Source organism: Pan troglodytes, chromosome 18, assembly GCF_028858775.2.
Source record: "Pan troglodytes isolate AG18354 chromosome 18, NHGRI_mPanTro3-v2.0_pri, whole genome shotgun sequence".
In the NCBI taxonomy this organism is placed as follows: Eukaryota; Metazoa; Chordata; class Mammalia; order Primates; family Hominidae; genus Pan; species Pan troglodytes.
Genome location: NC_072416.2, coordinates 17,063,306 through 17,084,622, shown reverse-complemented (window position 1 = coordinate 17,084,622; position 21,317 = coordinate 17,063,306). Strand labels below are relative to the sequence as shown.

Genomic DNA, 21,317 nt, shown 5'->3' with positions numbered 1-21,317 from the left:
CTGAGGCTTAGAGTTGCAGACTTAAAAGTATCTAACTGACATGTGGGAGGCTGGGGAAACTCATCCAGACTTTAGAGGAAATGAAGGATTCATTACAAAGGTGAGTGTTTCTTGCAGCTGTTCTAGATCAGAAACAATTACCAATCTAGACTTTCATGTGATAAAGTCACTGGATAGAAATCCAAGCGGGCTGGGCATGGTGGCTCACGCCTGTTAGTCCACCACCTTGGGTCAGGAGTTCGAGACCAGCCTGGCCAACATGGCAAAACCCTGTCTCTACTAAAAATACAAAAATTAGCTGGGAATGGTGGTGCTCCCAGCTACTTGGGAGGCTGAGGCAGGAGACTCGCTTAAGCTCAGGAGGCTGAGGTTGCAGTGAGCCCAGATGGTGCCACTGCACTCCAGCCTGGGTGACAGAGCAAGACTCCAAGACTCCGTCTCAAGAAAGAAACAAAGAGAGAGGAGGGAGGGAGAGAGGGAAAGCCAAGTAACCACTCTCCTCCAGGGCTTCTAGTTTATGTGTATACTATGTACTCAGCAAATATTTTTCTTGTAAGTATGGTTGTTTCAATCCTATTTTCAGGAGGTGAATGTACAGCATAAGTCCCCTCCTTTTCTGTTGATATGACTGTTGATTGGTAGTGCCAGCCACTTTCCATCCAAGCAGTTCTAGGTACATACTCGGTACGCAAAGGAAAACTACTCTGCATGCCATTAATGCTGGAATAAAATGTCTTCAGGAAATGTGGCTGTTTTCCCAGGTCATGTTTAATTGAAGGATTTCTGTCACATACTTGTTCTTGTTGATGTGTTCCTGGGACCTGGAGAAACTGCCCACCCCCTCACTTCTCTGGAGAATCTCAGGGCCGCATGGATGGTCTGATGCTGCCTGGGCTGACCATTGTGAAAATACTGCTGGCTGGTCCCTAGCAGCAGGTTCCATCAGCACCTTAGTTAGATGGTGTTTACAGAGGCATGCCCAAAGGAGATACATTGACTATTCCCGGTTATTTTTTGTCCTGTAAATAGAGACATTGTTCAAAGTCTTTTTTCCCCTAACATTTAAAACAACATGTTAGGCCTTTTAAGTGTTTGCCAAAGAACCTGGAGTTTTATTGGAGTCTTGACTAACCTGCTGAACTTTTCAAGCTGAAACCCTGAGGGTTACAGTATAAAAATTTAGAACCTACTTAGAGCAGCAGTCTCCTCATGCTGTTACTGGTCTCCTTAAAGTCAGAAACAAGATCTACAGCTGCTGCTGTCGGTCACCTGAGAGACCAGGCTGAGGCAGCCGAGCGGCCTCCCAAGGAGCCTTTTAATTACTATGTTCAAGTGTGATTTGCAGTGAACGTGGCGAAGGAGGTGTGGGCTGCTGTGCAGTGAGGCAGAGGCAGGGCACTCAGTGCGCATTTGTGCCCTCCCTGTTCCTCCTGGCAACTCCAAGATGTCATCAGCCTTGCAGGGAGGGGGCTCACCTTCTTAGTGTGGGAAACCGGCCCCAGGGCGTACCCCCTTCAGCGTTTCCTAGTTAGAAACTTGTGTGCAGCTTCCCAAAGGACCTTCCTGTGTACGGATGTCCACTCTGTGGAAGAGGATACAATGGGAAGCTTCCAGTGTCCTGTGCAGCTTCTTAGAATCCGTTTGGGATTCACCTGGAAAAAGCAATGCCTTACCCCTTCAAGTTTCTCCATTTCAACTCCAGTTAGGTAAAGGGGAGAAAAGCAGAAATATTCACCTTTTGTGTTCCCCATCTTTTAATTTTTTGTTGTTTTGGTTAATAAAAATAACGTACTCAGCATAAGAATTTGGAAAATGCAGAAAAATAGAAGACAATTAAGCCCCCAGCCCCCCACTTGATGCTGTGGTAACAAGCATTGTTGCTCTGCGGCCAACCTCATACCCTGTATGCAGCTTGTATCCTGCCTTTTCCCCTTTTAGAAACTCTTGGCCAAATAATCTTAACTATAAGCATAGTATTTCATATTAAAATTTTGTTGGTTTTCTTTTAAAACATTGTTTTTAATATCTTGCGCCAGGTCAGCTTCAATAAGATATAATTGTACCCAATGAAAGTCATCACTTTCAGGTATACAATTTGATGAGCTTTGACATCTGTGTACAGTCATATAACCACCACTATGATCACGATATACAACTCCATCACTCCAGAAGTTTCCCTCATGCCCGTTTGGAGTTGATCCTTCCCCCAACCCCCACACAGATCCCAGCAGCCATTGGTCTTCTTTCTGTCCCTGCGATTTTGTCTTTTCCAGAATGTCATATACCTGGAATCATGCGATAGTTACCCTTTTGAGCCTTTCATTTAACTTCTTTCATTTAGCATGATGCATTTGTGATTTGTGGTGGTGCGTGTATCCTCAGTACACTCCGTTTTACTGCTAAGTGGTATTCCACTGTATACAGGTATCACTATTTATCCATCACCCAGGGGAAGGACATTTAGGTTGTTGCCAGTTTTTGTCAATCAAGAATCAAGCTGCTATAAATATTTGTGTACAGGTTTTTTGTATGAATTAAGTTTTCATTTTCTTTGGGTAAATATCTAGGAGTGGGGTTGCTGGGTCATATGGTAACTGTATATTTAACTTCATAAGAAATTGATACACTCTTTTCCAAAGTGGCGTCACCATTTTGGATTTCCCCCAGCAGTATACAAGGCTTCAGCTCACTCTGCGCCCTCACCAGTACTTGATATTGATACACACCCCTTTTGCTTGTTTGTTCAGCAGTTCTAATGGGTATGTAGTGGTATCTCATTGTGGCTTTGGTTTTTATTTCCCTAATGACTAATAAGCATCTTTTCCTGTGATTTTTTGCCATCCAGATTTCTTATTTGGTGAAATGTCTTTTCATTTTTTCCCTTTGTTCTAGGGTTGTTTATTTTCTGACTGCATTTTGAGAGTTCTTTATAGATTCTGGATACAAGTCCTTTTAAGCATTTTACAAATATATTCTTCTAGGTTGGTTTTTCTTTTCATTTTGTTGTTGTTGGTGGTGGTGGTTTGTTGTTGTTGTTGTTGTTGTTTTCGAGACAGTCTTGTTTTGTCGCCCAGACTGGAGTGCAGTGGCACGATCTCGGCTCACTGCAACCTCTGCCTCCCGGGTTCAGGCTATTCTCCTGCCTCAGCCTCCTGAGTAGCTGGGATTACAGGCGCCTGCCACCACGCCCAGCTAATTTTTGTACTTTTTTAGTAGAGACGGGTTTTACCATGTTGGCCAGGGTGGTCTCGAACCCCTGACCTCGTGATCCACCGGCCTCAGCCTCCCAAAGTGCTGGGATTACAGGCGTGAGCCACCACAGCCAGCCTCTTTTCATTATTTTAACAGTGTCTTTTGAAGAGTAGTAGTTTTAAATTTTGATGAAGTCCAGTTTATCAGATTTTTCCCCTTGGATTTTGCCTTTGGTGTCATATCTAAAAAATCTTTGCATAACTCTAAGTTGCAAATATTTTCTTCTATGTTTTCTTCCAGAAGTTTTACAGTTTTAGGTTTTACAATTAAAATGTACAATTCAAGTTAATCTTTGTATATAATGCAAGCTATGGATTAAGGTCCACTGTAGCAAAAGGCAGGTGTTTTTAAGTATCTCCCTCCCTCCCTTCCTCCCTCTCTCCCTCCCTGTCTTCTTTCCTTCCCTCCCTCTTTTTTTTTTTTTTTTTTTTTTTTTTTTTTTGTGCGACAGTTTCACTCTGTCACCCACCCAGGCTGGAATGCAGTAGCACTATCACAGCTCACTGCAGCCTTGATATCCTGGGCTCAAGTGATCCTCCCACCTCAGCCTCCTAGGTAGCTGGGACCACAGGTGTGTGCCACCACACCTGGCAAATTTGTAAATTTTTTGTAGAGGCAGGGTCTCCCTGTGTTGCCCAGGCTGGTCCCAAACTCCTGGGCTCAAGCCTTCCCTCATCAGCCTCCTAAAGTACTGGGATTACAGGCATGAGCCACCACACACAGCCAAGTATCTGTTTAAAAAGAAAAGTTGTTCCTAAATGATTCCTTACACTCCAGTAAAACAGGGCTGTGAAAATGAGTTCTGTGGAAAGCTGACCATAGCTGCTGCTTTTTAAAAACCATACCTTCTTATCTGCCAGTTTTGAGACTGGCCGTTTGTTGATCTACAGCTCTCCCTTTCTGGAAGGTGCTGGAAAGAACACTGTTAGTGGCCTTCATTTCCCCTCTGGTCCGGGTCTCCTGTAGATGGCTCCTACAGTTCTGGCCCCTTTGTACACATCATTCTCGCTCAGCAGCTGTACAGGTAGACAGTGAAAACTAGCATCTTTTTGATTATAGACTGTTGGCTTTCTGGGGAACAGCCATGTTCCATGTTAGATCAGCTTATTGATTAGGGGAAGAGACCTAGCGTTCATTAAAAACTTACCCAGCAACTTTGCTGTATCACAGAAGTCCTATACAGCATAGAATAATACTGGGTCCATCTTAGACGAAGCAGTGAGACCTGTTCAAGGTCATCCAGCTAGTAAAATGGTCCAACTTGACTTGCCTTACTCCAGAACTTTTTGCTTATTCCATTATTTCCTGTTAGCTCTTCATGGAACCACTTCCTGTGTGTCTGGTGGCTCACTGTGCACTCACACACCCCCGCCCCCCAACTAATGGCAGGTGCAGATTACAAGTATTGCAGTGCAGTTGCTTTTAGCAATTTATCTTCCTTTTTCCTCTGAGCTGGATTTAATTTACTTCAGTTCCCCACATTTGGCATTGTAGCTTTTACCTTTAGAATGGCTAATTGGCTACTGCAATATTTCTTTCATATGTGAATTATAAAAGTGCCCTTAATGGATGTTTCTTTTCGTACAGTTAGGTGTTTATTGTATCATTGTGGGACTGGGAAGGCCAGGCTAGCTGCAGGTTATCACAGGCCCCTTGCAGTACTTCACTGGACCCCATGAGTCCTTTTCAGTGGATCATCTCCTGCCCATCTTCACTTCTCCAGAGTGGTCTCGCCATCTTTACTGGGAGTCCCAGAACGTGCCTGTTCAGAGTGATGAGACCCAGCGCAGAAAGAGTCCGGTTACCTTTTCCCGGTCTCCTCATCCTAACTCCCTGGATCTTATCACAGTAAATGATCAGAAGTGGAAATTCTCATGTTAGCTGAAATTCTCTTCATGTTTTTTCTTGTGTTCAGACCTCGTTATTTTTAGGCATCCCTGTTACTGATGATAACCACTCTGAACTCAGTGATATGATTCCCTAGTTTGTAAGACACTGCACCCCCTCTGTATTTAAAAGTTATTTCCCATTGGAGGTATCATCAAAGACTTCTCTCCCTTTCTAAAATCTTGGTGTTAGCAGCTAGAAGAGAGACTGCCAGTTTTCCCCGTCAGCCCTACTTTATGACTTAATGCATGGCACCACTTGTGCAGCTGACGCCTGGTCAGGCCACACTTTCCATTATGAACATGCTCTTTCCTGACTTCCCTCACATTCATTGAAGTCCAGTCCCAGCTCAGTTGCTGGCCGCAGCTGCTCGTATTGTAGAAAGTGGCATGAATAAAAAAGAAGGGCTTCTGACATTGGGGTGAAACTTTGTCACTGAAGAGATCTTTTCAATCCAAGAAGAGGACCCCAGCCAGCTTCACCGAAGCTGGAAAAAGCTGCAACCTTCTTTTGCCCCTGTTGAGATATTGGAACCCCCACTGGTTGGCTTCCCTCTGCCCTACAGCTGCCCACCTGAGATTTCTCACCTAGGCAGAGCCACAGCACAGCACAGAGAAACTCAGTTTCCGGGGACTTTGGCAGGGATCTTGGTGCTGTGGGAGGATTCAAACCCCATCTCAGCCACTTGCTAGCTCTGTACATCTGGTCATATTACCCCACTTCTCTCAATCTGTTCTTGCATCTGTAAAATAGGGTAGTGTTACCACCTTGGTGGGCTTTTAATGAAGATTATATGAATTAAATGCCCGCTGTATTGCCAGCAAAGAATCCAGCATGGTGTTCAGTGAGGAATACTGTGCATGGCTACAGTTTAACTCCTGTGAAATAAATAGGTAGATGCTGGAGGCAGGGAGGTGCTTCCTCCGCGCCCCCATGATGTTTCTGTGGTTTCACTTTCCCATGCTGGGCACTGCCCTCCCTAGACAAGACCTGTCTGTGGACTCTTTCCAGCGCAGCTGTTTAGCCAGACGCTGGCCCCGTCTGCAGCCGTCACAGGCCCTCTGTCTGTCTGCTGGTCATATCATGCTCTCCTCAAGGTGCCGTCCTGGTCCTGCTGTTCATATTGTTTCGTTCTTTCCCACCAGGAAGCATCTCGAAGAACAGCCCTGCCACACTCTTTGAAGTTCCTGACACATGGTAACCAAGACCTGAGGGCAGCAAACCGCTGGTGCTGTCGCTATGAGCAAGAGCCGGCTGGCACATTTGGAAGCCATACTGTATTTAACTTAATCAAATGTGGTATGGGAGGGGTTGGAAACCAAGTTGTCTCCTGGGGGGGGAAAAACAGGTTTTATTTTTGTGGCTGTGGTTTTTCCCCCTTTTTAATCTAACTGCCTGATGACGTTGACACTCATCACGGTTGTAGGCTGTCATGAATGTGTACGTGCTTAACCAGTGAATTCCGTGTTGCTCTTGTGAGGCCTTTCCTGTCATGACCCAGTGTGCTTAAGAACCTGCCTGATGGGGAGTGTCGGCTGTGAAATCTGCAAAAAGAGCTGACGTTCCAGCTGCTGTGATCATGAATTTGGGGGTGTACTGTCCTGCCTGTGCATCTTCTTGCACTGAGATTTTGAGGCAGTTGCAGCCCTCGGTTAGTCTCCCAGTGGAGAAATCGGTTGTGCCTCCCTGCTTCCCACCATAGCTGCCTGAAAACATGACGCTCTCAAGCTTGTCCTTCCGTCAGGAAGATGTCCACTCACGCCCACCCATGAGGGGGCTTTCCGTATGCCCTGGCCTTTGGGTATATTTATGTAGAGTTCCTTTCTCCTAAGACGTGAGTTTCTCATGGGGGATGTACGAGTAAAAAGGTTAACTTTTGTTCTTATGCGTGGCGCTGTGTTCACTTTCCAGAGTCTCTGTTCGTTTGTTTGGATGGCGGTCTCGGGGTACAGCAGCGTGTGTGCGTACGTGTGTGTGTGTGTGTGTGTGTGTGTGAAATCGTGCAAATCTACAACATGTCCCAGCCCATTCTCCGTTGAAACAGATCACAGCAACGACAAACGCTCATGGCGCTGCTTTGCTCCACCCGCTTCAGATAGATCATTGTTAGATATTTCACATTTTTGTATGGTGGAAATAAAAATGAAAAATGTATTTCCAAAAGATGAAAATTAAAAACATTTTCATAGGACTCTGGTTTTCTCCTCTCTTTTTTTTTAATAAGTGAATGATGTTTTCGCTCTCTAGTAATACACAGATAAATTTCACACTCCTAAAAAAATCTGCTAAGCCACTAAGGCTGATGTTCATGGATTTTTTTTCTTTTTCTTTTTACCCCTAACTGCTATACCTGCCACGATGGATCAGCTCCTCAGTGCTGAGCTGAGCCCTGGTGGTAAGTGGCCTTGTAGGAGGGTGGGAGGAATGAGGACCCTTAGCACTCACACTGGAATCCCAGGGTGTTATGCAGATTCCGATTTGTAAGACAGTTTCCCTAATCAAGAGCCTCTGTCACACCTGTAAGCTGAGACGGGAGGATCACTTGAGCCCAGGAGTTCAAGACCAGCATGGACAACGCAGTGAGACCCTGTCTTTAAAAAAAAAAAAAAAATTTTTTTTTTTTTTTTTTTTTAAAGCATGTTAACTTCTCTTCCCCCTTCCTGCTCCTCTCCCTTCCCCTGGAGTTTTGTAGCCACAAAGTTAGAAACCCAGGCTTGGCAGGAAGGACTGCCCACCCCTCCTAGAGTAGTCAGCACACACGGCTCAGTGGAAAGTGTGAAGGTAGGATGGAGACAGACAGTAAAGGAGGGTGTATGCAGGAATGTGTAGAGAGGGCTGCCGGGCTGCCGAGTCAGCAGCACTCACGGAGAAATGAGGAGAGTCTGACCCTTCTTTTTGAAAGAAAAAGAGGGGGCCCAGCGCAGTGTCTCACATCTATAATCCCAACACATCGGGAGGCCAAGACAGGAGGATCACATGAACCCAGGAGTTCGAGACCAGCCTGGGCAACACAGGGAGACACCCCATCTCTACAAAAAATACAAAAATTAGCCAGGCGTGGTGGCGCATGCCTGTGGTCCCAGCTACCCGGGACCGCAGGAGAATCGCTTGAACCCAGGAGGTGGAGGTTGCAGTGAGCTGAGATTGTGCTGCTGTACTCCAGCCTGGGCGACAGAGCAAGAATCTGTCTCAAAAACAAAAGGAAAATAAACAACTTCACAGGGTAGTTGTGAGGATTAAATGAAATTACATACAATGCCCAGCACGCGCAAGTACACAGTAAACTGTAGTTATATTTAAAGATTATGCTTTTGATCTGAAATGCTTACTGCATTCGCTTCTATCAGTGGGAGCAGACATAGTCACTGGAATTTGACTTAGAATTAAACACCCAGAGGAGCTTTCATACATGCCCAGACCTTTATTTTCTCTGCTGCATCAAATGACTTAAAACAGGTGAGCTGTGGCTCATGCCTGCAGTCCTGCCACTTTGGGAGGTGGAGGCAAGTGGATCGCTTGAGCCAGGAGTTCAAGAGCAGCCTGGGCAACATGATGAAACCCTGTCTCTACAGAAAATTTAAAAATTGGCCGGGTGTGGTGGTGTCTGTTGTCCCAGCTACTCGGGAGGCTGAACAGCAGGAGGATTGCTTGAGCCTAGGAGGTTAAAGCTGCAGTGAGCTGTGATTGCACCACTGTGCTTCCAGCCTGGGTGTCAGAGCAAGACCCTGTCAAAAACAAAACAGGTGAGCTGGGCTAACCCACTTCCTCCTCCACACACACACACCAGGCTTTCTTGACATATCTTTTAGGCATAAAATCCTAGGATGGTACTTCTGGCCTTTTGATACCGAGGCCCAGGGGCATATTATGACAACAAGGCTATGGTCTGGGGGCTTCTTGAGCATGGTAGCCAGATCTGGAGGGAGGCATCAGAGTGGGAACTTCCGTGTTTCCCTGCAAATAGTTCTGTAGTCCTTTGATTTTGGAGCTGGGATGGAGATCAAGCGCTGTGGCTCTGTCCATTTTCATAACTTTGTATTTGTCCAGTTTTCCCCTTGAGATTTTATTATGAAGATTTTCAAGCATACACCACCTAGGTCATCATTACCATTTTGTTATACAGTCATGCCTTGCAGTCAACAATGGAGGTCCCATTAGATGATCTTAGAGCTGGGAAATTCCTATCAGCTCCAGTGTATACGTGTTTTAAGCTTAAGTATTGTTACAAAGGGGTCAAATAGTTGAAAAAAATTTAGAAGTTTATTAAGTAAAGAAGTTACAGTAAGCTAAGGTCATTTTATTCTTGAAAGGAAAATTTTTTCTAAATTCAGGGTAACTGTGAGTCCTAGGCCTTCACATTCACTCTCTATCACTCACCAGAATGCCTTCCAGCCCTGCAAGCTCCATTCATGGTAAGTGCTCTACACAAGTGTATCATTTTTATTTTTATACTGTATTTTTATTATAGTTTTTCTGTGTTTAGATACACAAATACCATTGGGTTACAGTTGCCTACAGTATTCCGTACAGTAACATGTTGTAAAGGTTTGTAGCCCAGGAGCAATAGGCTATACTCTCTAGGTTTGGGTAAGAACACTATGATGTTCATACAATGATAACATTGCAGGCTGGGCATGGTGGCTCACACCTGTAATCCCAGTGTTTTGGGAGGCCAATGCAGGAGGACTGAGTTCAAGTCTGCAGTGAGCTATGATCATGCCACTGCACTCCAGCCTGGGGACAGAGCGAGATCCTGTCTCTAAAAATAATAAAATAAAAATCCTTCTATCCACGTTTGGGAATATTAAATTTTTTAAAATCACCTAATGATGCATTTCTCAGAATGTATCCCCATCATTAAGTGACACGTGACTATTTGCTTTATTACGTATCCTTCCATTCATCAATTTATCTTTTCTTTCTTTCTTTTTTTGTTTAGAGACAGTCTCACTCTGTTGCCCAGGCTGGAGTACAGTGGCGCGATCATAGCTCACTGCAGCCTGGAACTCCTGGTCTTGAGCAATCCTCCCACCTCAGCCTCCCGAAGTGCTGGGATGACAGATGTGAGCCACGGTGCCCAACCTACGTAATGTTTTTGAGATTCGTCAATGTTTTATAGGTATCAGTAGTTCCTTCCTCTCTATTTCTGAGTATGGCTTGACCACTGCTTATTTATTCAATTAATGAACACCTAGGCTATTTCCAGTTTGGGGCCATTATGAATAAGGCTGCTGTGAACAGTCTTGTACAAGTCTTTGAGAACAAAATCTTCAATTTGGGGGAGTAAATGCCAAGGAGTGGAACTGTTGGGTCATGGGATAGGTGGTCTATTTAGAAACTGCCAGATCTTTTTCCGAAGTGATCATATAATTTATACTGTCACCAACAATGTATGAGAGTTCTAGTATCTCCCCCTTCCTTAGCAACATTTGGTGCTGTCACACTTTAATTGAGCCATTTTGATGGGCGTATAGTATATCTCTTTGCAGTTTTCATTGTCCTTTATCTGATGACTCCTAATGATGTACTTGCCACAGGTATATCCTCCTTTGTGAGTTAGCTGTTCAATTATCTTGCTCATATTTCATCAGATTGTTTGTCTCTTCATTAAGTTGTAGAAGTTGGCCAGGCATGGTGGGTCATGCCTGTAATCCCAGCACTTTGGGAGGCTGAGGTGGGAGGATCACTTGAGGTCAGGAGTTCGAGACTAGCCTGGGCAACACGGTGAAACCCTGTTTCTACTAAAAATACAAAAATTAGCTGGGCATGGTGGCAGGCACCTGTGCCTGTAATCCCAGCTACTTGGGAGGCTGAGGCAGGAAAATCACTTGAACCTGGGAGGTGGAGGTTGCAGTGAGCTGAGATCACGCCACTGCACTCCAGCCTAGGTAACAGAGCAAGACTGTCTCAAAAAAAAAAAAAAAAAAGTCGTAGCAGTTGATTACATACTTTGGACATCAGTCCTCTGTCGGATAGTTGTTTTGCAAATATTTAGTCCCAATGTATGGCTTGCTTATTTTCTTTCTTTTTTTCTTTCTTTAGACAGAGTGTCGCACTGTCGCCCCAAGCTGGAGTGCAGTGACGCGCTCTTGGCTCACTGCAAGCTCTCCCTCCTGGGTTCATGCCATTCTCCTGCCTCGGCCTCATGAGTAGCTGGGACTACAGGCGCCCGCCATCACGCCTGGCTAATTTTTTGTATTTTTAGTAGAGACAGGGTTTCACTGTGTTAGCCAGGATGGTCTCGATCTCCTGACCTCGTGATCCACCCGCCTTGGCCTCCCAAAGTGCTGGGATTACAGGCTTGAGCCACCGCGCCCAGCTGGCTTGCTTATTTTCTTAACAGTATCTTTTACTGGGCAGAAGTTTTTAATTAGGATGAAGTCTGTTTTATAGACTTTTTCTATGTCCTGCCTAAGAAACCCCCAAGTTATATTCATCCGTGTTTCCTTCGAGCTTTCTAGTATTAGCATTTATGTTTAAATCTATGATCCATCTTGAATTAACTTTTTATGGATGGTACGAGACTAGAGTTGAGATTCCTTCACTCCATATGGATGTCTAGTTATTCCAGAACCATCTGTGGAGAAGACCTTTTTGTTTAATTGTTGTGGTGCTTTGGTCAAAATTCTGTTTACCTGATTATAAGCATGGATCTTGAGGGGGTGTGTGTGTTTCATTTTATTTATTTTCATTGACAAATAATAATTGTACATGCTCATAGAGTGCATAGTAATGTTTCTTTTTTTTTTGGACAGAGTTTCGCTGTGTCACCCAGGCTGGCGTGCCGTGCCCCAATCTTAGCTCACTGCAACCTCTAGCTCCCGGGTTCAAGCAATTCTCCTGCCTCAGCCTCTTGAGTAGCTGGGATTTCAGGCATGCATCACCATGCCCAGCTATTTTTTTGTATTTTTAGTAGAGACAGGGTTTCGCCATGTTGGCCAGGCTGGTCTCGAACTCCTGGGCTCAAGTGATCTGCCTGCCTCAACCTCCCAAAGTGCTGGGATTACAGGAGTGAACCACTGCCCCTAGCCAATAGTAATAGTAATTTTTTGTTTGTTTGTTTTTTGAGACAGGGTCTCGCTTTGTTGCCCAGGCTGGAGTGCAGTGGCATGATCTAAGTTCATTGCAGCCTTGACCTCCAAGGCTAAAGCAACCTTCCAACCTCAGCTTCCTGAGTAGATGGGACCACAGGCATATGCCACCACACCTGGCTAGTTTTTTGTGTTTTGTTTTTGTAGAGATGGGGTTTCACCATTGTTGCCCAGGCTGGTCTCAAACTCCTGGGCTCAAGTGATCTGCCCGCCTCAGCCTGCCTCCAGAAGTGCTGGGATTACAGGCGTGAGCCACCACGCCTGGCCTGGATCATATGATGTGCTATTTGTAGTGTTTTGAGGAGCCTCCATGCTGTTCTCCATAGCGGCTATACTAGTTTACATTCGTGAATGTGTGTTATTTATTTATTTTGAGACAGAGTTATGTTGTAATTACATATGTAATGTAACGAGGTGATGGATATGCTAATTACCCTTATGTAATCATTATACATTATATGTGTGGAAACATTACATCTGTGGTTCACCCAGGCTGGAGTGTAGTGGCACAATCTCAGCTCACTGCAGCCTCCACCTCCCGTGCTCAAGTGATCCTCCCACTTCACCCTCCCAGGTAGCTGGAGTTATAGTCACATGCCACTACACCCAGCTAATTTTTGTTTTGTTTTGTTTTTTGAGATGGAGTCTCACTCTGTTGCCTAGGCTGGAGTGCAGTGGCATGATCTCAGCTCACTGCAACCTCCACTTCCTTGATCCAAGCAATTCTCCTGCCTCACCCTCCCAAGTAGCTGGGATTACAGGTGTCCGCCACCATGCCCAGCTAATTTTTGTACTTTTTAGTAAAGACGCGGTTTTGCTGTGTTGGCCAGGCTGGTCTCGAACTCCCACCCTCAAGTGATCCACCCACCTTGGCCTCCCAAAGTGGTGGGATTACAGGCGTGAGCCACCGCGCCCAGCCCGAGTGTGTGTGTGGTTTTGTTTTGTTGTTTTTTGTTTGTTTGTTTTTGAGACGGAGTCTCGCTCTATCACCCAGGCTGGAGTGCAGTGGCACAATCTCAGCTCACTGCAACCTCCATCTCCCAGGTTCAAGTGATCTCTTGCCTTAGCCTCCCGAGTAGCTGGGATTACAGGCATGTGCCACCACACCTGGCTAATTTTTGTATTTTCAGTAGAGACAGGGTTTCACCATATTGGCCAGGCTGGTCTCGAACTCCTGACCTCGTGATCCACCAGCCTTGGCCTCCCAAAGTGCTGGGATTACAGGCCTGAGCCACCGCGCCCGGCCGAGTGCATGTGTTTTTAAAGTGTGCATCATTATTACTGAACAGCAACACCAAGAGAGTCTCACGGTTCCTGTGTGTTCCCACTTAGACTATTTTGCAACACTCCTCTTGACGTTGAAAAGAAAATGCTATGACACTTGGTTACTGCTGAGGCGAGGCCAAACCACCCTCTCCAGACCTGGGAAACCAGTGAGTATTAAAAATAGTTCAGTCTTTTTCGCTACTTTTTAAAAAGTCTCATGAGTTCAGCTGAAATCTTTTTCCCCCAAATGATTCATGGAGTAAATCAATGTGTCTGATTTTTGCCGAGGAGGGGAAATAGGACACCTGAAGGCCAGATCATGTTTCCCCTGGTTGTGCGCCATCCTCTCCTCCAAGTTGCCTGATCCTGCAAACAGCAGTTCCGTTTGTCCTCAGCTGCCTGCTTTTTCTAGTCATGCTGTGAACTTGAACTTGAGAAAGCTTGATGCTGACTGGGCCTGGTGAAAACGCTACATGTTCAAGTTGAGGGTCTTTTTAAATGGAAATCTTTTTAGACTGGCTCACGCCTGTAATCTCAGCACTTTGGGAGGCCGAGGCGGGCAGATCACTTAAGGTCAGGAGTTCGAGACCAGCCTGGCCAACCAACATAGCAAATCCCTGTCTCTACTAAAAACACAAAAATTAGCCAGGCGTGGTGGCACATGCTTGTAATCCGAGCTACTTGGGAGGCTGAGGCAAGAGAATCACTTGAACCCAGGAGGCGGAGGTTGCAGTGAGCCAAGATCATACCACTGCATTCCAGCCTGGCTGACCAAAAAAAAAAAAAAAAAGTTTTAGACAGATAATTCTTGTCAAAAAAGGACAACAAATAAGCACCCTTTTTTTTCTGTTTTAGAGGGTGAGGTGGGGAACTTAAGTATGTTTCATAAGTAAAGAGTGAATCCTCACGGTGATTTTTTTTAAGCTTGAAAACATAGGAAAATGGTAAATCAGAAACTTGAAGCCAGGGAGCCTTGCCTGTGTGTGCAAATGTGGACTTGAGCAAAGGGAAGCCTTAGGCACCTGTGCCAGGCCCATGCAACTTTTCCATGGACGCGTCTTCCCATATTTCCAATAACAACCAGAGAACCAGCTACCCGCCTTTTGATGCTGTCCTCTTCCTGCAGGAGGAAGGGTAGGGGGACAGGATTCTTCCACCCAAGTGCCCTTGCAGGTGTCTAAGCCTGGGCGGTGGATTCTTGGTTCCTGGCAGGCCTTGGAGGGCAGGCAACAGCCAGACTGCCAAAAACACCCAATTAGATTGAATGTGGTTCCCTAGTTGTGGCTGTGGGTAGGGAGGAAAGTTAAGTCTCTTTACACATCTCCTCTCTGCAAGCTGTGGTCTAGTTTGCACAGCCTCTTCTTATTCTTAATAACCCAGAATCTGAGAATTTAGAGTCCTTCTTGTTACTTAGGAAGGACTAATCTTCCCCGGCAGGTTGTCCTGCATTTGTTGAATGGGGTAAAAATTGCATAGCATCTCGAGTGCTGTGCCTACAAATTACCTTGATAAATGATTGTGACTCAGCAAAGCTTAGGCTTTTGCCCTAGTTTTGGAGGCTGGGGCTAACTAGAAAAAAAATGGAGGGTCTGTTGGGTGTTTCTGCTGTTTTTACAAGGCTTCATAATTCCCCATTGTCTGCGTGTGTGTGAATCAGCAAGTGCTTCGCATCCTGATTGGGTGGTGTGATGGGAGCACCCACCTCGCAGAGCCTCAGAGCCCTCATTGTCTCCCTTTTCCATTTGCTCATTCCTACTTTGGCCAGTGGCACCCTGAAAGAGTTTTCGTTAGTAACAGTGTTGAGGAAACCACGCATTAGAGGCAGCGGGGCTATACTGATCAGCATGTGGGCTGGGTGATTGCTCAGATCTGAGCTCAGAGCTTGCTGTGCTGCTCACCAGATGTGTGAGCCCGAGGATGCTGTCCTGGCTCCCAGCCTCAGTTTCCTCACCTGTGGGACTAGACGGGACTAAACCAGGGGGAGAATAGAAAGCACCCACGGGTAGTAAGTGCTCACCGAGGCATTTCCCCAGATTCCTGCCATTGTTTACTTACACTGGGAAGCACCCACAGCCTCCTCCTGGAAAACACACACCCCCTGCTCTCAAGAACTTTCCATTTTAAAACAAACTTGCCCTCTGGTGTGTCATCCTTGCTTTCTGAAAGTGAGTTTTCTTCTCCACGCCACTGTGTGTTTTTTTCTGATAGCAGTAGGGACTGTGTATTGGAGCTCAGTCTATGGGAAGCATTTTGTACTCGACGTTTAGGCACGATTATCCCCATTTGAAGATAAACTGAGGCTCAGGCGGGTTCAGTAACCTGCACTGGAGGTCAGGGTCAGTGGCAGAGCTGGAATTCAAGCCCCAGGATGTCCGACTGCAACGCCCATGTGCCTAACCACGATTTGATACCGTCATCCAGACGAAGGACATCACGGGGTAGGGAGATAAAGATAGAAGGAGGTGGGGGTGCTCAGCAACTGAGGGTGGCTGGGATCCCTTCATAAACCCAGCTCATCTATGCAGAGCGTGGATCCTTCTGGAGTCAGTGCACCTGGTCGCGGCCAGAATCCCCCCTCTTCCCACTCTGTCCGTCTATAGCTCTAGAAATAGAGTTACACACATACCTGCAACTCGCGCTTTCTGCATGCCACAGGCAGCCATTACACTTTGTCCATCTCTTAGATTATTCTTAAGAGATAGCTTCCAGGAAGGGGGATTACAGCACCAGGAAGCAGAAACATTTCAAAGGCTCTTGATACATGTGGCCAAACTGTTTTCCAATTTACTCATCAGCCAGAGGACTACAGATCCTGCAACGCAGCATTTAAAACACCCACCTCCCAAGCCAGCCAATCACTTCTTTTTTCTTTTTTTTTTGAGACGGATTCTCGCTCTTGTCACCCAGGCTGGAGTGCAGTGGCACAATCTCGGCTCACTGCAACCTCCGCCTCCCAGGCTCAAGCGATTCTCCTGCCTCAGCCTCCCTAGTAGCTGGGATTACAGTCGCATGCCACCACATTCAGTTAATTTTTGTATTTTTAGTAGAGACGGGGTTTCACCATGTTGGCCAGGCTAGTCTCAAACTTCTGACCTCAGGTGATCCACCTGCCTCAGCCTCCCAAAGTGCTGGGATTACAGGTGTGAGCCACTCGACCCGGCCTCTTTTTTTTTTAAGAGATGAGATCTCGCTCTGTTACCTAGGCTGGAGTGCAGTGGCACAATCATAGCTCACTGCAGTCTCGAAATCCCAGGCTCCAACAATCCTCCCTTCTCAACCTCCGAAGTATCTGGGAGCACAGGTGCGTGCCACCACGCCCAGCTAATTTTTTATTTTTTATTTTTATATTTTTATTTTTATTTTTTTTGAGACAGAGTCTCGCTCTGTTGCCCAGGCTGGAGTGCAGTGGCACGATCTCGGCTCACTGCAAGCTCTGCCTCCCGGATTCAAGCCATTCTCCTGCCTCAGCCTCCCAAGTAGCTGGGAGTACAGGTGCCCACCACCACGCCAGGCTAATTTTTGTATTTTTAGTAGAGACGGGGTTTCACCATGTTAGCCAGGATGGTCTCAATCTCCTCACCTCGTGATCTGCCTGCCTCAGCCTCCCAAATTGCTAGGATTACAGGCATGAGCCACTGCGCCCGGTCTTTTAATTTTTTTTTAATTTTTTATTTTGTGTAAGTTACTTTTTTTTTTATTATTTTTTGAGACAGAGTCTCACTCTGTCGCCCAGGCTGGAGTGCAGTGGTGTGATCTCGGCTCACTGCAACTTCTGCCTCCCGGGTTCAAGCAATTCTCTGCCTCAGCCTCCCGAGTGGCTAGGATTACAGGTGCCCACCACCACGCCTGCTAATTTTTTGTTATTTTTAGTAGAGACGGGGTTTCACCATCTTGGCCAGGCTGGTCTTGAACTCCTGACCTTGTGATCCACCCACCTTGGCCTCCCAAAGTGCTGGGATTACAGGCATGAGCCACTGCACCTGGCCTAATTTTAAAAATTTTCACAGAGATGGGGTCACGCCATATTGCCCAGGCTGGTCTTGAACTCCTGGCCCCAAGTGATCCTCCCACCTTGGCCTCCCAAAGTGTTGAGATTACAGGTGTGAGCCACTGTGCATGGTGAAATATATTTTTATATATTGGGACAACTGAGAATATTAGAATGTGGACAGGCTATTAGATGATACTGAAATTTGTTAATTGTACTTAGGAGTGATATGTCTAATGTCTAACTTATCTTTAACCTCACAGAGTGAGATGAAACAAATACAGAAAATAATAATTACCAAATCTAGGTAGTGGGTAGATAGGTGGGTTTATGGTACACCTGGGATGACAGGTGTGAGTCACCACGCCCGGCCTTAAACATTCAATTACAAGGGGGATATGGGGGCCCACAGCGACAAGGGGTTTCACCCCCAGGAAGAAACAGACATGGAACCTGCTGGCCGGGCTTTGAAACTCCTTGTTCTCAGCATGTGGCCCCAGTGGAGCAGCATCAGCCTTACCTGAGACCTTGCTAGAAATGTGCATTCTTGGGCCCCACTTCAGTCCTACTGAGTCAGGAGCTCCAGGGCCAGGGCCTGGCTGTCTGGAAACAAGCCCTCCAGGTGATTCTAGTGCCTGCGCAAGTTTGGGAGCTGCTGGTCTGCAGAAAGCTACCTCAACTGAAAGGGGAAATGTACCACACTTGTTTATAACCAAATCTGTGCCAGCTGGGAGCAAGTCCAAGGGAAATGTCACTTCCATCTCTCGTTCACATGATGAGTTGGTGCCTCTTAACTCAATAGTGTCTTTAGTTCAGATGATTTGACCACATGGAAAATGTCCCTCTGTCCCTCATGTTAAGGAGACTAGCCCTCACAAACCGTTGTTCTTCATACCGAGGCCTATGATGGGCTAGGCACGTTATTATTAATATCCCTGTTGTTCCCTCAGGAGGGGAAATGAAGGCTTAGAGCAGTTTATTTGTTTTATTTTATTTTTTTTCCAAGACGGAGTCTCGCTCTGTTGCCCAGGCTGGAGTACAGTGGTGCGATCTTGGTTCACTGCAATCTCTGCCTCCTGGGTTCAAGCAGTTCTCCTGCCTCAGCCTCCCAAGTAGCTGGGATTACAGGTGCCCACCACCACCCCTGGCTAAGTTTTGTATTTTTAGTAGAGACAGGGTTTCACAATGTTAGCCAGGCTGGTCTCAAACTCCTGACCTTGTGATCTGCCCACCTCAGCCTCCCGAAGTGCTGGGATTACAGGCGTGAGCCGCCACACGCAGCCCTCAGAGCAGTTTAGAAACAACCCAAGGTCCCACAGCTAGTAAGTGGCAGAACTGAAACTCAAACCCAGTCTCTCTGCCAGAGACGGAGTTTTAACGGCCACACAGGCTGAGAGAGAGAGTTGAGACACTTACGTAAGGTGGGAGCCCTGCAAATGATTGGGTGTGGTGGTGTTCTGGAATATTCTGAAGCTCTGTATTGAGTGCTGTGAGGCATGGCTTTCCCCTGCCCCTCCTAACCTTGGACCCTGACACATCAAAGCCAGTCTTGGGCACACGTGGCTCTTGCCTGGTTGACAGTCCCCATCAAGCTGGTGAGGTGGTCTTGTCTTTTTTCCCCAACCTGTTGTAATTTAACTCTTAGGAATTGTACCGTGAGCGCTGAGATTTGTAGACATCCCATTGTAGGGGTCTTGGTTGCGTATCACTGTGCCCATGGCTCTTAGGGTGACACACACCCAACTCCCAAATCCTGTCCCGAATGAGAGGTGGGGTCCAGAGGCACTTAAAAGTCCAGGGAGTCTGAGGGACAGGGATGCTGACAGTGGGCACTGGTGGTTTGTCTGTTTTACTGTTTCAGGGGGATGAACCCACCATGTGGAATTCAGATGGGCCTTCTGGCTACCCCAGGGGCCTCCAGCTCAGCTTCCTGGGCGTGTCAGAGAGGCGTGCCAGGAGCCAGAGCTGAGGAATGAGGCTGGGCTTACTGCCACCCAGGAGGAGTCCCTCTGGAGAGCCTCAGAAAGTACCTGCAATGGCAATACAACAGAAGAGCCTCTAAATATCTCCTTTTGGGGATACGGCAGGAAAGCCAAAGGAAATGTGAAGAGATGTCTGAACGCCCAGAGGAAACCAGTGGGCCCTTCCAGGAGTTCTATTTGCGGTAAGAAACCTTGGCATGGGGCAGCCAGCTCTCCTGCAAAAATAGACCAATGTGCTGAGAAGCAGCTCAATTCTGGGAGCAATTCCCCTCCATGGGGAAGAGAGCTTGCACTGGGACTTAGAAGGATCTGCCCCCTCTCTTCTTCTTGCCCCTGGACTCCAGAACCAAAAACGGGGAGAAAAAAAGGTAAACATTTTTTTAAAAAAGAACTCTTGGCCAGGTGGAGTGGGACACACCTGTAGTCCCAACACTTTGGGAGGCTGAGGCAGGAGGATCACTTGAGGCTAGGAGTTTGGGACCAGCCTGGACAACATGGCAAGACCCTGTCTATCAGAAAAATACAAAAATTATCTGGGTGTGGTGGCACATGCCTGTAGTCTCAGCTACTTGGGAGGCTAAGGCAGGAGGATTGCTTGAGCCTGGGAGGTCGAGGCTGCAGTGAGCTATGATCATGACAGTGTACCCCAGCCTGAGTGACAGAGTGAGAAACCCATCTCTTAAGAAAACAAAAAACCAGAACTTATGAATGTATCCATGACTTAAATAAAAAATGGGCCAGTGGAAACACAGGGCAAAGGAAGGTTTCAAATAAGCACCTGGACACAAACGGACCCAGGAGGTGACACACAGTATTGAGGACCCACTCCCCATCACTAGGTCCTTTGGCCCCAAATGAGTGAGATGACTAAGAAAATAGGGCACCATGTGCGGCAGAAGTGAGGGTGGCTAGACAGAAAATGACGGCCTTGACTGTGATGGTCATCACAGACAGGACCCCTAAGAAAGGTGGCCAAGGGGGTCTGGGGACCCATCTTTAGAATACCGGGCTGACAGCATAACAGGGGTTTGGGACACCACCATGAAAGAAGACAATGAAGCCAGGTGCAGTGGCTCACGCCTATAATCCCAGCACTTTGGGAAGCCAAGGCAGGAAGATTGCTTGAGTCCAGGAGTTTGAGACCAGCCCGAGCAACATAGCAAGACCCCCATCTCTACTAAAAATTTTAAAATTAGCCAAGCATGGCTGGGCACGGTGGCTCACGCCTGTAATCCCAACACTTTGGGAAGCCAAGGCAGGTGGATTACGAGGTCAGGAATTCGAGACCAGCCTGACCAACAGGGTGAAACCCTGTCTCTACTAAAAATACAAAAATTAGCCGGGTGTGGTGGCAGGCTCCTGTAACCCCAGCTACTCAGTAGGCTGAGGCAGGAAAATCGCTTGAACTCAGGAGGTTCAGTAAGCCAAGATCATGCCATTGCACTCCAGCCTGGGTGACAGAGTGAGACTCCATCTCAAAAAAAAAAAAAATTAGCCAAGCACAGTGGCATATGTCTGTAGTACCAGCTACTTGGGAGGCTGAGTGAAGAGGGAGGATTGCTTGAGGCCAGGAGTTGGAGACCAGACTGGGCAACATAGCGAGACCTCGGCTTGGAAGTAAGGAAGGAAAGAAGGGAGGGAAGGAGGGATGAAGGTAGAAAGAAACGGGACAAGATGGACTCCTGAGGCCATCCTAATTCTGGAACACAATACGATGGCCTCTGTATGTTAGGAGGGCTCATTTGGCTTCTCTCTAAGCCAGCAGTCCACATCTTTTTGGCACCAAGGACCAGTTTTGTAGAAGACAATTTTCCACGGATGGGGGCGGGGGGTGGGGGTGGGAGGGGATGG

At 46.8% G+C, this 21,317-nt stretch overlaps 1 protein-coding gene across 10 annotated transcripts in view; it reads left to right on the top strand.

Moving 5' to 3' along the window:
• Positions 1 to 21,083, top strand: part of PARN (poly(A)-specific ribonuclease) — a 206,106-nt gene extending 185,023 nt beyond the window's left edge. For 5 of the 10 annotated variants that reach the window (XM_054668227.2, XM_054668226.2, XM_063797673.1 and 2 more), the window contains 2 exons: positions 13,563 to 13,663; positions 19,346 to 21,083. In XM_054668227.2, coding sequence (XP_054524202.1) covers positions 13,563 to 13,663; positions 19,346 to 19,453 — 209 coding nt within the window. In that variant the 3' untranslated portion in view covers positions 19,454 to 21,083. Of the gene's footprint in view, positions 1 to 6,284; positions 7,331 to 13,562; positions 13,664 to 19,345 lie in introns of those variants that run through there. The other 5 variants (XM_016929457.4, XM_016929458.4, XM_063797676.1 and 2 more) reach the window with 1 other exon arrangement.
• Positions 21,084 to 21,317: the final 234 nt, after the last annotated feature.